This window comes from Canis aureus, chromosome 20 (assembly GCF_053574225.1).
Source record: "Canis aureus isolate CA01 chromosome 20, VMU_Caureus_v.1.0, whole genome shotgun sequence".
NCBI classification, from domain to species: domain Eukaryota; kingdom Metazoa; phylum Chordata; class Mammalia; order Carnivora; family Canidae; genus Canis; species Canis aureus.
This window is the reverse complement of record NC_135630.1, coordinates 29,511,752-29,528,337: the sequence shown is the minus strand read 5'-3', so window position 1 is coordinate 29,528,337 and position 16,586 is coordinate 29,511,752. Positions and strand designations below refer to the sequence as shown.

The 16,586-nt window shown below is 47.3% G+C and overlaps 2 protein-coding genes and 1 long non-coding RNA gene across 8 annotated transcripts in view; 1 reads left to right on the top strand and 2 right to left on the bottom strand.

The window, feature by feature from the left end:
* On the bottom strand, nucleotides 1–9,456 carry LOC144291626 (uncharacterized). 2 transcript variants are annotated; one of them, XR_013358976.1, is made up of 3 exons: nucleotides 9,016–9,455; nucleotides 8,163–8,349; nucleotides 1–1,450 (listed from the first exon to the last, which is right to left on the bottom strand). It is a non-coding gene; the product is annotated as an uncharacterized LOC144291626 (long non-coding RNA). The 2 variants fall into 2 exon arrangements; XR_013358977.1 differs by lacking the exon at nucleotides 1–1,450 and adding an exon at nucleotides 5,391–7,757 and having other exon boundaries at nucleotides 9,016–9,456.
* SFT2D3 (SFT2 domain containing 3) lies at nucleotides 9,207–11,731 on the top strand. 2 transcript variants are annotated; one of them, XM_077861240.1, is made up of 2 exons: nucleotides 9,207–10,266; nucleotides 10,369–11,731. In XM_077861240.1, exon 1 carries the CDS (start codon nucleotides 9,240–9,242, stop codon nucleotides 9,888–9,890), a length of 651 nt encoding a protein of 216 aa, XP_077717366.1. In that variant the 5' UTR covers nucleotides 9,207–9,239; the 3' UTR covers nucleotides 9,891–10,266; nucleotides 10,369–11,731. The 2 variants fall into 2 exon arrangements, with proteins under 2 accessions (XP_077717366.1, XP_077717367.1); XM_077861241.1 differs by having other exon boundaries at nucleotides 9,207–10,280.
* A 986-nt stretch (nucleotides 11,732–12,717) lies between these two features.
* Nucleotides 12,718–16,586, bottom strand: part of WDR33 (WD repeat domain 33) — a 123,800-nt gene continuing 119,931 nt past the window's right edge. For all 4 annotated transcript variants that reach the window (XM_077861233.1, XM_077861232.1, XM_077861235.1 and 1 more), the window contains 2 exons: nucleotides 15,057–15,272; nucleotides 12,718–13,347 (listed from right to left, as the gene is read on the bottom strand). In XM_077861233.1, coding sequence (XP_077717359.1) covers nucleotides 13,118–13,347; nucleotides 15,057–15,272 — 446 coding nt within the window. In that variant the 3' untranslated portion in view covers nucleotides 12,718–13,117. The remainder of the gene's footprint in view (nucleotides 13,348–15,056; nucleotides 15,273–16,586) is intronic.

Sequence of the window (16,586 nt, the reverse complement as noted above, 5' to 3'; positions counted from 1 at the left end):
CAAAAATATTAAATTAGTTTCAAAAATATTAAACTCATCTCATTTGCCTAAGTCGTGTGAGCTTGTTCTTAAAATACCTCTGAGTTAATTTCTATAAACTTTTTCTCACTTTTTGCTCCTTGAAAGTATTAAAAATTCAGTTTCCTTAACTTCTGGACATTTTTAACAATATTCCATTTACAGAGGATGCTTATTTATCTCTAAACTAATCAGAACAGAGCTTCTTTAACTTAGGTGATTTTATAATCTACTTTGGCAATACCATCCAGAGGTAGAAAAATATCACACACTCACATAATGAAAAGTAAAAGCTTTCTGAATTACAAAAATGTACATCAACACGCAGACTGACACAGATTGCTTATAGCTCCATTTCTAAAATTTCAGCCCTGGCCAACAGTCAACACAGGTAAATGGAATTCACTGTTCCATGTCAAGAACTGTTCTCTTCCCAGTGGGTTTGAATCCTTAACTGACTTCAGCTCAAAGTAGACAAGCAGAAAACAGTGGGACAAACAAGATTCACTGTAATCTTTTACCCAACAAAGACAAGATCTCTAAGACCTAAATGGGGGATCCCTGGTTGGCTCAGCTTCAGTGGCTCCTGCCTTCGGCCCCAGGGCGTGATCCTGGAGTCCCGGGATCGAGTCCCATATCAGGCTCTCTGCATGGGACCTGCTTCTCCCTCTGCCTGTGTCTCTGCCTCTCTCTCTCTCTCTCTCTCTCTCTGTCTTTCATGAATAAATAAATAAAATCTTAAAAAAAAAAAAAGACCTAAATGGTAAGACCATGAAGCCAGCTCCAGAAATCAAGCGAGTGCTCAAAAAGAATCAAAACAGAATCCTTACCATGCTATCGACTGACATGAGTCCAGGGTGCAGGACTAAAAGTCAAACATACCATTGGTCTCAGATCACCAGCCAGGAATAGAGAGGCTCATCACATGGGTGAGATAAGGAGAGATCCCATCACAAGCTTTGTTTCTATACAAGTGATGGCATCAAAACCATACAAGATACAAGGCACCAACAGTTAAGGAAATGGCTTTACTTAGAATTTTGCACTAGAGAGAGTGTTCATTAATAAGGAATACCTCAAAAAGGAAAGAGTCTAGTGTTTTATAGAGGCAGGTAGACAAAGGGTCATAAGTGAGAAGTGGTGGAGGTAAGCCCTGTCTCAGAATATGCGAGGACGGGATGGCCTTGTACCAGAACATGCAGTCAGGGGGAACTTCTCAGTTGCCACTGCTTTCTAGAATCACAGGGTGCACGTAAAGTTCAATGTGGTATCCATCCAGGTCAGCTTCATGTCTTCCATCTTGTCATATTTTCATTGCTGATTTATAGTTTTATCCAGTTCTATGGAGTCAATCCTTCTCTTCCATGAGTCAGAAAACTCTGTAACATGTCAGTTTCATCTTTTTCAGCATATTTAGATGTAGATAGTGCAACTGTGGATTGAGAAAGATAGTCTTCTATCCTAAAGCCAAAAATCCATCTTTTTTTTTAAGATTTTGTTTATTTTTTATTTGAGAGTGCAAGAAAGCATGAGCAGTGGGGAGGAGCAGAGGGAGAGAGAGAAGCAGACTCCCTGCTGAGTAGGGAGCTCAGCACAAGGCTTGACCCCAGGCCCCTGAGATTATGACCTGAGCTGAAGGCAGATGCTCAACCAACTGAGCCACCCAGGTGCTTCAAATTGATGAATTTTCTGGACAGATTTGCCATAAATAAAAAATATAAATATAGGGGCACCTGGTTGTCTCAGTCAGTTAAGTGTCTGCCTTCAGCTCAGGTCATGATCCCGGGGTCCTGGGATCGAGCCCCCGTGTTGAGCTCCCTGCTCAGTGGGGAGTCTGCTCTCCCTCTCCCTCTGCCCCTCCACCTTGCTCATGCTCTCTCTCACATTCTCTCTCTCTAATAAATAAATAAATATTTTTAAAATGTAAGTGTAGCAGTTTTGGAAAAAAAATTTAACAATATTGCAAAAAAAGCAGCAAGTTCAACACACAAGATCTGCTAAGTTCACCGTTTGGGCCATTGAAAGGCCTCCCCAGTTTAACTTGTGTGTTTCACCGCCATCCCCCTCTGGACCTAAGGCAGTGCCCACCTCCCTGCTCCCAGGTGGACCACCAAGGGCACCAGGACCTAAGGGCTGTCCACTCCCCCATCCCCCCAAGCAACAACACAGACACCCTTGGGTCCAGCAAGCCAAACACCATGAGCTTTGAGGGAACTCCTGTGTGAGTTGGCCCGTTTCCCTGGCTTCCCCCAGGAAGCTTCAGGAGACAAACCAAGGGGAAGGTCCCTATTCCAAACCAGGCAGCTCCTGTGCAGGGGCAGGCCGCAGAGGCTGCAGAGCTAAGGGCGCAGTGGCATCAGATGGGATGCTCAGCTAGAGCCCCCTTGTGGGGGAGCAAGCTCCCAGCCCGACATTCTGCCTTTCACCAGTCCCTGCAATGCCAGTGGCAGGGCCAGGTCAGGATGGTGACCAAAACGCCCTCCATGTTTCCACTAGGCTCCAAGCTGCACTGTCCAACACAGCAGCCACTAGTTGGCCACATGTAGCCATGACAAATATAATATTATTGTATTTATATGATTATATATGAATTAAATTATACAGTAATATATTTTATGTATTATCACAAAAATATGACTCATAACCTAATATTATAAATATAAATAATTATAAATATTAATTGATTAAAATTTAAAATTCAGTTCTACAGTCTCCCCAGTGACGTTGCAGACACTCAGAGCTGCATGCAGTTTAGTGGCTACTGGATTGGTCAGCATAGGTCTGGAGCATTTCCGCAATTACTGCAAAAGTTCTATGAGACAGCGTGCACCTGTCCAGAGGCTCTACTGCCCCCAGCTGCCGGCCACCGGGATGGATTGGCAAGTCCTTTGCCACCCCGCCTGGGGAAGGTGAGCAGGGCCAGGCCCTGGCCCCTGAATGGTGACCTGGTGGTGATGGCGTGGCCTGGTGACCTTGTGGGGCCCTCTGTGCAATGCAATCCCCTGTGTCACACAGCCTTATTCTTAACCAATGCAGGGTTCACCAGAAAATCCAACACAACCAGGACAGAGTGTTGGGGGCCAAGAGGCAGGAATGTGAAGGAATAAGACTTGAGAAGATCATAAGCATGTAAGCAGTCAAGTGTTGTTTTTAAGAAATGAAAAAGGAAGGGCACCTGGGTGGCTCAGTTGGCTAAGCATCTGCCTTCGGCCCAGGTCACGATCACAGGGTTCTGGATCAAGCCCTGGATCAGGCTCCCTGCTCAGTGAGGAGTCTGTTTCTCCCTCTGTGCCTCCCCCTATTAATGCGCTCTCGCTCTCTCTAATAAAATCTTTAGCAAAATAACAAATGAAAAAGGAAACTCAAGACCTTGGAGATCTCAGAGTCAGTGTACACAGTACCACTGTGCTGTGTGGACTATGAAGGCATGATCCAGAGGCAGGGGGAGCTCAGGAGAGTAGGAGAGGAAAGATGTGTGGGGCTGTGGGAGGAGGTCAGCCCAAGGGAAGGCCCTGCATTAGCAAAGCCACAGAAGAGCAGAGTCACCCAGCTATTAGGGCCCAAGGGCCCCAAAGAGAGCCCCCAGAGCAGGGTGAGAACTGCTGTGGCATAAAGGGGCAAGCCTGGAATGCCAGATAGGAAACTTGAAGTTTAATTTTTAGGGGTGCTCAGGTGGCTCAGTCAGTTAAGCATCTGACTCTTGATTTCAGCTTAGGTCATGATCTCAGTGCTGTGGGATCAAGCCCCACGTCAAGCAGGACCTTGCTGGCCAACACAGGGAAGGAAGGGAGATGCCACTTTGAAAACACCCCAGAGGAGGCATGCCTGGAACTGCCTGGCTCTGGGGAAAAATAGTTTCCGTTAGGATAGGGATCACATTCGGTGAGTAGGGTACTGTTTCCTTAGGTCAAGTTGAAAGTCCTCAATAAAATAAAAGGCTAGGGGTACCTGGGTGGCTCAGTCGATTAGGCACCTGACTCTTGATTTTGGCTCAGGTCATGGTCTCAGGGTCATGAGATTGAGCCCAGCATCATCAGGCTCAACTGCCCAGTGCAGTCTGCCTGGAATTCTCCGCCTCTTCCTTTCCATCCCCCTCTACTCTTTTCCCTGCACTTTTTCAATTTAAGTAATTAATTAAATTACTTAATTAAATTACTTTAAAGGTTAATTAAACCTTTAAAAGAGAGACTGTCCACCTAATGGACATGTGACAGGCACCTGACCAACACTGCACAATAAATAGGTCCCTTCCCAGGACTTGTGGGTGGAACACTTTTATGAGATTGAGGTCAGTCCCTGTCCCGCCACTGAGAGTGCAATCTTACCTCTCCCCATGTGAAGTAAAGCTATCTGCCACCACAGAGCACACAGATTATGGCTACAGAACAAGGATTTAGTGTAAAAATAAAGTAACCATCGCCAGGAATGTCCTGTGTTTGCTGGAGTCTCTCACTCCTTCCAATCTCAATCCACAAGGATCCACTGCAAACCGGTGCTCAGAACGATGGTGCAGGATTTGTATTTTTGATTCCCTTCAGATGTATATGTTATGAAGGAAATCACTAGACACTTGTTTGTCAGCACAAAGGATAGAGAGTGACAGGGGATGCTGTTCTGAAGAGGGACAAAGTGGGACCTGAACACAGGTGTGAGCTATGAAGATACTTGGGGGTGGTGTGGGGAGGGATGCTCGAGGCTGAGGCTGAGGACAAAAGGCACTGCGGTGGGAATGACTGGACACACCCAGAAACAACTCAGACCACCACGTCTGGATGGGAAGGGGGGGCACGATGGGAGGGGGATATGGAGGGTGTCAGGGGGGCCACAGAGGCGACAAAGGGCTGTGACTTTAGGGAAGCAGGGCAGCATCAGAGGATGCAAGGGAGCCGGCCTGCAGGTGGGAGGAGCCCCTGGCTGCTGTGTGAACAGCTGGGAGGCCCAGACCAAAGGGGCACAGAGACAGAGTCCTGGGGCGGGGGCCAGAGGAGGGGTCAGCACTGGAGGAGATATGTGTGGGTCTGGCACTGGATGGACTTCCCAAGCTGAACTGCAGGATGGAGAAGGGTGTGTGACTTCCTGAAATGAGGAAGAGCGGGGCAGCAGTTACAGGTTTGGGGGGGTTCGGAGGATAAATTGGGAATCAAAAGTTTCATTGTGTATGTCATCTTCAAGATGTCTATTGGAGGGACGCCTGGGTGGCTCAGCGGTTGAGCATCTGCCTTAGGCTCAGGGCATGATCCTGGAGTCCTGGATCGAGTCTCCCATCACTCCCCCTCAGGGAGCCTGCTTCTCCCTCTGCCTGTGTCTCTCTCTGTGTGTCTCTCATGAATAAATAAAATCTTTTTTTAAAAAAAAAGTCAATTGGATATCCAGTGAAGTGGAGGAGGGATCTGCCAAAGGGACTGCATAAGATGGTTTGTAACAACATAGGGTGCCAAGAAAGGGTGGGATGCCTGGGGCACTCAAATGAATGTACAGCAAACCCAGGAGACCTGGGGCCCTGCTGGTGGTACCATGCACTGTTCTGGAAGCGATGTCACTGCCAGGAGTTCAAGGAGGGGAATTTTACTGGACTTGGCAACAGAAATATTTGCTGACCTTGTCACAATTTTGCTGGCACAGTGGGATGAAGGGGATTCAAGAAGAACAGGGGTAAGTGGAGACATGGGGTTTATAGCTTCTTTACATGGATTTTGCTGCAGTAGCTAGAGGGCAGGTGGCATCTAGGGATGGTTTCCTTATGTGCTTTCTATCAACATAGGAACCAAACCTGAACAGGTTTCCTGGTTTTATACAATTCTATTCCCTGGAAAGATCTTCTTCTGTAATGGGAAGCACACAGATTTAAAACCAGAACTCACCTCTAGTCTTGCTCTACTACCAATTTAGGGGTGAGCTTAATAGGTTCTTTACCTTCCAGATAGTTGTTTTCCTTCATCTGTACAATAAGCAAAACAATGCCTGTCTTTTGCATAACTGCGTGACTAAGTAAATCACTTATAGACCACCATTCTTTCAGCCTCTATCAATTTGACTCCAAGCACAACATGTAAGTGGAATCCTATACTATCTGCCACTTTGCAACTGGCCTATTTCACCTACCAAAATGTCCTCAAGGTTCATCTGTGTTACAGTATGTTAGAATTTCTTTCCTTTTTAAACACTGAGTATTACTTCATTGTATATTCTCAATTCTGCTTATCTGTTCATGTGTAGATGGACAGTTGGGTTGCTCTCACCTTTCAGCTATTGTTAATAATACTGCTATCAGAAGACTGTGCAACTCTTGGTCTCAGGGTTGTGAGTTTGAACCCCCCGATGGATGGAGAGATTACTTAACAAATAAAAACTTTTTCTTTTTTATTCATGAGAGACACAGAGAGAGGGGCAGGGACATAGACAGAGGGAGAAGCAGACTCCATGCAGGAAGCCTGATGCGGGACTCGATCCCTCACGCCCTGAGCCAAAGGCAGACACTCAACCGCTGAGCCACTGAGATGTCCCAATAAAAACTTTTTAAAAAATAATGCTACTATAAACATGTATGTACAAGTATCTTAAGACCCTGCTTTCAGTTCTTTTGGGTATACACCCAGAAGTGGAATTACTGGATCACATGGTAATTCTATTTTAATTTTTTGAGGAACCACCATATTGTTTTCCAGAGCATCTGTACCACCTTATATTCCTACCAACAGTGCAGATTACAATTGCTCCACTTACTGGTCAAAACTTATTTTCTATGTTTTTATTTCTGTTTGACAGCAGCCATCCTAATGGTTTTGCCCATGGTAAGTGATTAGGATGATTACTATTACTACCACATATGAAAGAATTTCAATCTAAAATGTAACCAGAGGATATGAAATGGAAAACATTTGCCCTCAGGAAAACAAAACTTAAGAACCGAAAAGTTGATTTCCTGTAAATCCCTGATTTACAGAGGATGGAAACTTATCTGCTGACCAATGAACATGCATCAAGAATCTCTCTCCCTGGGACACCAGGGGGGCTCAGTCGGTCATGATCTCAGGGTCCTGGGATTGAGCCCTTGTGTCCGGGCCATTTTCAGCATGGAGTCTGCTTGGGATTCTCTCTCTTTCTGCCCCTTCCCCTACTCATGTACATGCATGCTCTCTAAAATAAATTTTTAAAAATCTTCCTGCTAGAACACGGTGGGTAGTTAATTGCCTTGAGTTGGAAAACGGTTTGCATTTACAACTGTAAATTTATTCATCCTTTTAATTTATGTAAAGTTTTTTTTATGTAAAGTTTTTGTACACAATTCTCAATTCTTTAAGACATGACAACAAATTTTGGTTTTCTACCGTCAAGTGAGAACATTAGGCCCCAGCAACACGTCATTGTGTGAGGAAAATAAAGTGCTGTGCTAAAATAAATAAATAAGTAAATAAATAAATAAATAAATAAAATAAAATAAAATAAAATTTAAAAATCTTTAAAAAAAAATCTTAAAAAAATAATAATAATCTTTTCCTATCCAGAAGCCAGTGAACTTACCATTTGGACTCTGGCTGGATTCCCCCATCTTTGCACTCCTTGTCATAAATACAGTTTCCCATCCCCTAAATCCTCAATGGAAGCCACCTGTAGCTAGCTACAGTTTGCATTCCTCAAACTGTAGTTCCTCTGCTATTCCCAAATAAACTCCATTTCTGGCAATTCAAGCTTGCCTCAGTTTATCTCTTCAGGTTGCCAAGTGAGATAAGAACTGTACACTGAAAAAGAACACTCTATGTCAGGATCCAACCAGGAAGGAAGTATTAAAGGGAATTTAATGGGGGAAAAGTGGCTACACAGGTAACAGAAAGACTGAGAAACCAGAGATGATAGTAGCAGAAAGCCATGAACATCTACCTCTTCCTAGGGTAGAGACAAAAGAATGTTACCTGCCCATTGGCTGGCATCAGGTCCTGCCGTCATGGGGAAGCTAGTACCAAAGTGATGAGGAGAGCCTAAAGAAAATACTCGGGTTTCTCTGTGCCAATGCCTCTAAAGCCAGGTGGCAGAAAATTACTGGGCCCAGTCTGCAGAGAAACGCACTGCCTCCGATCCCAGGACAAAGGAAGGAATGAATGGTCTTCTGGGGTAAGTAAGCCAACGGCAGACTCTGTACACCTCACCTGTATTGCACTTTACATTACAAAAGGACTCCCATGCCATCACATTTAAGTTCACAAGAGGCATTTATAGAATCTAACAAAAAAGGTATTTCAATGGATGGCTTCAGGCAGGATCTGCAGAGCCTTTCAAGCACCTTTACTACCCGGGAACTGACAGCTCCTTGCATTCAGAGCAGCCTTTCAGGTCCTAGGAAAAAGGAGATGAAAGAGATCCTGTGATGGAGTTGCTGGCAAATACATGAATTAAACAAATAAATGTTCACAACTGGGAAAGGGAAGAACAGTAGCAGTAAGTAGCTGGAAGTGTGGCTTGATGTACCCGTCTAGGAGGAGAAAGTACCCAGGCAGGCACAGGTGAGCGCAGAAGCCCTGGAGGGGACCGCCAGGATGTGACCCACGTAGGGGACGTGAGGCGTTGGGAGACCTGGACCCAGAAATGTCAGAAGCACAGAAAGGTCAACAGAGGCACTAACAAGCCTTGGACGTGGGGCTTGGCCTCTGCTAAAATGGGGAGCGGAGAGGCGGATAAATGAGCTGGGCGGGGCGGGGCGGGGCGGGGCCGGGGGGGGGGACATTAACTCTTTTATCAACTCCAGTGTCCTTCCCCAAGAAACCAGAGTCCTGCAGAAATGAACTCTTTAAAAAATTAAATTTATTGAGAGGAACTGTGGACTAGAACACAGTTCTAAGAGGTAATACAGATTGATTTCCCCAACGGCAACAAGCTCGCAGGACTACACAGTATCACAACCCGGATACCAGTTCCCACCAGCGCAAGGTCCGGGACCGCCCCGGCACAGCCGCAGGGCCTCGTGTGACCTTTCCTAGGCACAGCCGCCCGCCCCCCAGCTACCTTGTGACGCCAACATAACTAGCCCAGGTTATCCCAGGGCCGGGTGCCTGGACAGCCAACGGGGAGCCTGCGACGACGCCCGGCTCCCGCGCCGAGGAGCAGCCTGCCGGAAGTCCCCCGCGGCGGCCCCGCCCCTTCCGCCCCGGCCGACCCGCTTCCGCCAGCGACCGAGGAAAGCCGGAAGTGAGCAGCAGCCCTCCCCTCCCGCGGCCCCCGCGGCCAAAATGGCCGACCTCCACCGCCAGCTGCAGGAGTACCTGGCCCAGGGGAAAGCCGGCGGCGTGGCGGCCGCGGAGCCGCTGCTCGCGGCAGAAAAGGCCGAGGGGCCCGCGGCGGGGGGCGGGCCGGCGGGGGCGTGGCTGGGCCGTGCTGGCCTGCGCTGGGCGTGGAGCCCCGCGGAGCCCTCGGGAGTGGCAGGGCCGGCGTGCTGGCCCGGCGTGACGCGCGCGCAGCGCCTGGCGGCGAGCGGCGTGTGCCTGCTGCTGGCCGCGCTGTGCTTCGGCCTGGCCGCGCTCTACGCGCCCGCGCTGCTGCTGCGCGCCCGCAAGTTCGCGCTGCTCTGGTCGCTGGGCTCGGCGCTGGCGCTGGCGGGCGGCACGCTGCTGCGGGGCGGCGCGGCGTGCGGGCGGCTGCTGCGCGGCGAGGAGTCGCCGTCGCGGCCCGCGCTGCTCTACGCGGCCGCGCTGGGGGCCACGCTGTACGCGGCGCTCGGGCTGCGCAGCACGGTGCTCACGGCGCTGGGCGCCTGCGTGCAGGTGGCCGCGCTGCTGGCGGCGCTGTGCGGCCTGCTGCCCTGGGGCGCCGGCCCCGCTCTGCGTCTGGCGCTCGGCCGCCTGGGCCCGGCCGCGGGCCTCGCCAAGGCGCTGCCGGTGTGAGGAGCCGGGCCCGCGCGGTGGAGCAGGACGCGCCTGGGGGACGACGCGGGACCCACCCGAGGACCGCGGCCGCCGGCGTCCAGAGCGCGCTGGGTCCAGCCGGTCCCCGCGTCGGAGCGGCAGTGCTCACCCTGGGACTTGCGCGTTGCGGCCGCCGCCCGGGTCCGCGAGCCCCTCCACGCGCGGCGGCAGGCGACGCGGTCGACGGGCGCTCCCCGTGCACCCAGCGGTCCGCTGCGCTCGTGCTTCAGACCGCGCGGTAAAGAACGGCTCCTCGGTTTGAACTGGCTGCCTTGGGACTCTGCACAACAGCCCGGCGGCCCGCGGTGGTGGCCCAGCCGCAGTGCGCTCCCGGACGTTTCTCCTCGTTCAGCGCGTGGGTTCTTAAGGGTATCGAAGGAGACACTAGATGTAGCCACCGGGTATGATCGAGGTGCTTCAGTCGACATGCTTTACCTCGGTTTTTCCTTTCTTTTAGTGAAACTGTAAATACGGTGCCTTTCAGAGGTGAAGGAAGACTGGTTCTGTCCTAGACCGTGGAGACGATGGACCAGCGGGGAATGTCTCCCGGGAAGCGCGACGTTTCAGTGCTGAGCCCCCGGGCTGGACGGGCCAGGGCCGCCTGCACGACCAGAGCTCCACAGCCAGAGTTCCGAACTGGACAAAATCCACGGATTTTCGCAGGGCCCAATTAGCATTCCTCGTTTTAGTACTTGCTTTTTCAAGTATGATTTACATTTTGTAGGCTGATTCTAATGCTCTTCATACCTGTCTCATTTCCTTCTAGGCTCCCCATTTACTCCCCTCATGTATTGCCGGAAAGAAAACTACATGTTCCGGCGGTAGCGATGTAACTTAGAGAGTAGACGTATTTAGAATTTTCAAATTCTGTGTCAATGGTTCTCAGTTCACACCAGAATTACTTGAAGAGCCAAACCTCACATCGATTCTGTCAATATGCAGCAGAGCCGGGAACCAGGCATCAGTATTGAGAGCTGTCCAGATGATTCTGTGTTTAGGTTGAAAACCTAAAAGTTGAGAACTGTTGCCTGAATGGGTGTGTCGGCCACAATAGAGGTTGCCTCCTTGTTCAACCTCAGTATTTATAGTCCTAGATCCTGATCTGTGTCCTAAGCCCTGCTCCAGCTTCATGGGGCCCCCACCCCAGTAAACAGGGTTACCTACCTCAAGAGGAACCAACAGGGTGTTTGTAGTAAAAGCAAATGCGCTGTTTTCAGAGAGTGACTTATTTTTGTAACTGGAAAAACTTGGGCCATTGACTGCTCCTTCTGTCCCCCATTAAATCTCTATTCTAGTCCTCAATTTCTCTAGAATTTGCACAACTGAAGATTTTAGTGTTTACTACATTTTTATGTTGATGCAGTTGTATTTTTTAAATTGTTCTCCCAACATTTTCTCAAAAATTCAAACACTGAAAATCTAGCATTGGTAAAATTCAAAGCACAATATCTTGTATGTATTTTGGTAGTGATGTTTTAAAATATCCTAAGTATTTAATAAATTACAGTGTAGAGATTTCAGTTTTTTCTAAAGAAATTCTTTCTCAAAATGTGACTTGGCTATATGCTTGCTGAGGTACTGTTTTTTTTTTTTTTCTTTTTTTTTAAGTTGAAGCCTAAAATGTTAAGATGATAAGGGTCTTAATTACATGAACCTCAAAGGAGTCTAATCGAATGGGTTTGGTCCCTCGATCCTATTTTACCTTATCAGAATTGATTACAACTTCTTTTTAAGCTGTGCCAGTGGAAATAAATAAATAAGTAAATTTTAAAAAAGCAGTGCCAGTGGAGGGCAAATAAAGAATAATCCACAAATCTGAAGCATTCTTGAGCCTCCTAATCATGTGTTTATACGGACATGCTGATGTTTTAAATTTCAAAACAAAGTGAAAATTATTCACTTGTAAACTCTGTTTTAACACCCTAAAAAACAGCGTATGGTTGACATTTTCTCACTCTGCAGAAATGACTTAGCTTTTACCATGTTTTTCATTGAGAAAGAACCAATTAAGAGGTTTTTATATGCTGCCCAGCTATGCCAGTATCACCTATCTAAGCAACTGTAAGATTTCCGGCACCACTAACTTTACCAGGTAGACTTGTCTCCAGTGCTAAACTTAAGCTGGCAAAGTAGTAAGATACTAAGGTAGCCACAGGAATATCCTTTGATTAAAGCTTTCTTATAAAAACAAAGGGGTTAGAGAAAATACGGGGTTATCAAATTGGACATTTAGCTTCCAATCCCAACTGGGCCAAATGATACATGTATATAAAACTAAAGGAATCTCTTGTGGATTTAAGCTAAAACTATCCTCTGCCTTAACCACTGATGTACGAGAAAGTTTTGCAGAATTGTTTTAAGAGATACTTGGTCCATTCTCAATTTTTGACATGATGTAATCAGATACATGTGATTAATTTCTGGTTGAAGTCAGGTTCCTCTCATCAGAAACAAGGAAGTTAAGTCTAAGGTGTGATTAGCAGGAGATTCACCCAAGGGAGAACCCCTACTTGGACAGCCAGAAGATTTTCTTCTTCAGAGTATAATTTTCTACCTGCCATAGCAGGTGGTAACTAAGGCTTTGAATCTACTTTAAACTGTGTTATAAAGTATCTGTCACTCTAGTACAAAAAATAAGTGTGACAGAATGGGTAAATGAGAATTTAAGACCAAAAGTTAATGTCGATGGCTCAGAGGTACTCATCAAGCATGCTGTTACAAATAGAAGCAATAATTGTACACCCCTCAAGCAGACTGGATGCAATGGAAACGAAGAGTTTCCTTAAGGAAAGCACTTCACAACTAGTTTTCTGTTAATTCTTGCATAAATCACATTCTGTATTCATACAAAAACTTAATGTTTTTTTCTCTGACAAACTGTACATATAGAAACAGATTTCCAATTGGACATGAACTTAAATTTGTGGAGGTGCTCCATGTCTTGTGACACTTAAAAAAAAAAAAGATTCCAGCTTTTATCTTCACAAAACAATGGGAGTTAGGGCAGTGAGGGTGGACAGGACAGAACAAGGCCAGCTACTTTGGGCAGCCAGCAGCAGTCTCTTCATCTTGAAGACCTCATTAGGGACTCCTGGGATTCAGCTTCCCCAGAAGTTGAGGGCTATGTGGTGCGGGCTTCCTTTGTCTTGGTAAGTCCACAAGAAGTTCTTAAATACTGTCCGGAGAGGCCTCAGAGTCATCAGCTTCTACCGACCCCTCCCACCACCCCTTGAAGCTCCTCGCCTCGGTGGGCCAGAGTTCATGGTACTCCCTCTACCCCAGTTACTGCCACTCCGGCCCCCTCTGGAAGGAGTACCGCTGCCTGGAGGGCCCCCAAAAGGTTCATCTCTGTGGTAGCCGTCATGGTGATCCCCATCCAAGGAACTGGAACGCCCGGATTTTGGCACTCTCTGGGAAGGCCCTGGGCCCCCTCGGCCTGAAATGAATCAAAATGATTTCACAGGTTACTTTTTCTTTTTTCTATCAGGTACTGTTAATCAGTAACTCCCGGCACAAACTCTTAGTGATGACAATGGATCACTCTGGGTCTTTTTCTTTTATTATTAAGGGACACCTGGGAGGCTCAGCAGTTCAGTGCCTGCCTTCAGCCCAGGGCATGATCCTGGAGTCCTAGGACTGAGTCCCACATCAGGCTCCCTGTATGGAGCCTGCTTCTCCCTCTGCCTATGTCTCTGCCTCTCTCTGTGTCTCTCATGAATAAGTAAATGAAATCTTTTTTGTTTTGTTTTAAAGATTTTATTTATTCACGAGAGAAAGCCAGGTGCCCCGTATATTAGAATTCTGACTTCTAAAATTATTTTCTCATGAGCTGACAGGATTTGGCCATATCTTCCATAATACACTATCAGAAGATGACTGACGATTTTATTTTACCTTAACTTTCTGAGTGGAATTTGAATCTAGGTAAAACAAGGAGATTAGGAAAGCTAGCCAAAGGAAAAGTGTTGTCTGCTTTTCCTACAAAGCACACAGCCCAGGCCCACCTGAAGGTGCCTGGGCAGAGAAGATGTCAGCTAGGATGTCATTTCCACACCAGCCATGTGGCCTTGGCTAGGGACCTTACACAGGTGTCCTAAGTGCCCATACAGACCAACAACAAAATGTGCTAAGGTAGGGAGATCTGGTGACATGAGGTAATTTCTGAGGATTCTGCTTTGAGAAGAACCAAACCACTATCAAAAACAAAAAGCAAAACTTGGTAAATAAGAGACTATAAACATGACACAGGTTAACTAGGCTGGCTTCCTAGGAGCCTCCAAACTCTACCACACAGGCCATGGCCCAGCCTAACCTGAGACCACATGGTGGCTACTGCTCCTGGCTAAAAGTTAGTGCTACCTCTAAAATAAAGATCCAGGAGCACCCGGGTGGCTCAGTCAGTTGAGCGTCTGCTTTCGGCTCAGGTCGTGATCTCTAGGTCCTGGGATGGAGCCCCATGTGGGGCTCCCTGCTCAGTGGAGGATCTGCTTCCTCAGCCCCTACCCACTGCTCATGCTCACTTTCTTGGTGTCTCTCTCTCAAATAACTTTTTTTTTAAATAAAAAAATCAAGATCTAAAGTTTCAAGTTGTAGAAATAATCTACTATGCCCCTGAAAACAACCCCTTCCAGACCATATTTCTCAAAGTCTTTGCAACTCTGGGCATTAGCAGTTCCTTCCAGACCCAATAAAATAAAACATAGGACCTGGGAAGACAATTCTTCCTGCCACTGGAGACACTTGGGAGGAGGCTAAGAGCAGTCAGCGGTGGAGAGCATGTTTGCCAATGAGAGCTAGAGTCTCTTCCCTGCTCTGGGGCACCTTGACAAACAGCTGGAGTGGAACACTTGAATGAATCGGGGAATGGGATTCTTGGAAGCACCTGGAGGGGGCTTATGCAGAGGCTGAGCTTGCAATCACCCGAGTACGGGGTTTGACTGGCTGTAAACCCAAACAAGCTGTAACTATACTTGGAAACATGTGCCTTTGCACAGCCTAACTCGAGGTATCCTGTCAGGAACAGATGGAACAGGAACACAGGGATGGGGCTGTCCTGGCGATGAGGCCTCCTGTGGTCCCCATAGCCTTCTTGGCAGAACTGTGGCATCCACAGCTCCTGGAACTGTATCACTGGCCTCCACTTACCTTTGCCTCCTCGATCCTCAGAAGGACCCCCTGGGGCTTCCAATTCTCTGTGCTCTGAGGTCCCTGGCCCATCATGCCAGGGACGCTTTCGTGGTGGCAAGGATGCCATGTCCATGCCCTGGAGAGAAGAGGAACGTTCTCTACTAGCTGGGGAATGACCATCATGAGGGGGATGATCAGGGCGAGGAGCATCACGGAAATGTTCATGACCTGGCCCTGAAATAACAAAACACAGGTACAAGGCTAAGAATCTGACAATCTCATATTAAAGTATAGTGTGACCAAAAGCAGATGGAAATTACCCTGCTAACAAGTAGCACTTTGGGGCGCCTGGGTGGCTCAACTGGTTGAGCATCCAACTCTTGGTTTTTGGCTCAGGTCATGAGCTCAGCATTGTGAGACTGAGCCCAGCACAGGGTTCTGCACTCAGTGCAGACTGGGATTCTCCCTCTCCCTCTGCCCCTCCTGCTTGTACTCTCTCTAAAATAAATAAAATAAATCTTTTAAAAAATAATAGGGGTGCCTGGGTGTCTCAGTCGGTTAAGCTTGTGACTTTGGCTCAGGTCATTGTCTCAGGGTCCTGGGATTGGGCCCCATGTGGGGCTGAGTGCAGGCTCAGCGGGGAGTCTGCTTCTCCCTCTGCCTCTCCGCCTGCTTGTGCTCTTTCTCATATTAATAAAAGCTTAAAAAATAATAATGAAAATAAATAAAAAGAATAAGTAGCAACTTGAGAACCAATATTCATTTATGCACGAAACATGTAAATACCCACTGAAGGCCAGGTGTAAGTCACATCATGAGCAAATGAAAAAGTTCAAGATTAGAAATCAACATACCTCTTAAAATAAGAAACAGGTAAGGTCCAGGAAAAGTGGTTCTCAGACTTTTTAGTATCAGGATGTCTTTTTTTTTTTTTAAAGACTTATTTATTTATTTATTTGTTTGTTTGTTTATTTATTTATTTATTTATCTATCTATCTATCAATCATAGACACACAGAGAGAGAGAGAGAGGCAGAGACACAGGCAGAGGGAGAAGCAGGCTCCGTGCTGGGAGCCCGATGCGGGACTCGATCCTGAGACTCCAGGATCGCGCCCTGGGCCAAAGGCAGGCGCCAAACTGCTGAGCCACCCAGGGATCCCCCAGGATGTCTTTATACTCTTAAAAATTATTGAGATTTAACTTATGAGACATATCTAATAATATTTGCCATATTAGCAATTAAAACTGAGAAAACTTTAATTCATTTAACTATATTTTCCAAAAACAAAACAATTTAGTTAAAAAAGTGGTACTGTTTTCTATTTAGGCAAATCCCTCTGACGTCTGGCTCAACAAAAGAAAGCTGGGACTCTCCCAGCTATTTCTGTATTCAATCTACTGCAATAAACGGCTGCTGACTGAAGGATCTGAAGATCCAGCGTCCCACGGAGATGTCTGAAAACAGAGGACCTGGTGCACCCCACCCCCCAATGCTGCTAAGAGGTCCTTGGACCACACTCCATGAGTTGCTGGGTTCAACTCCCCAGA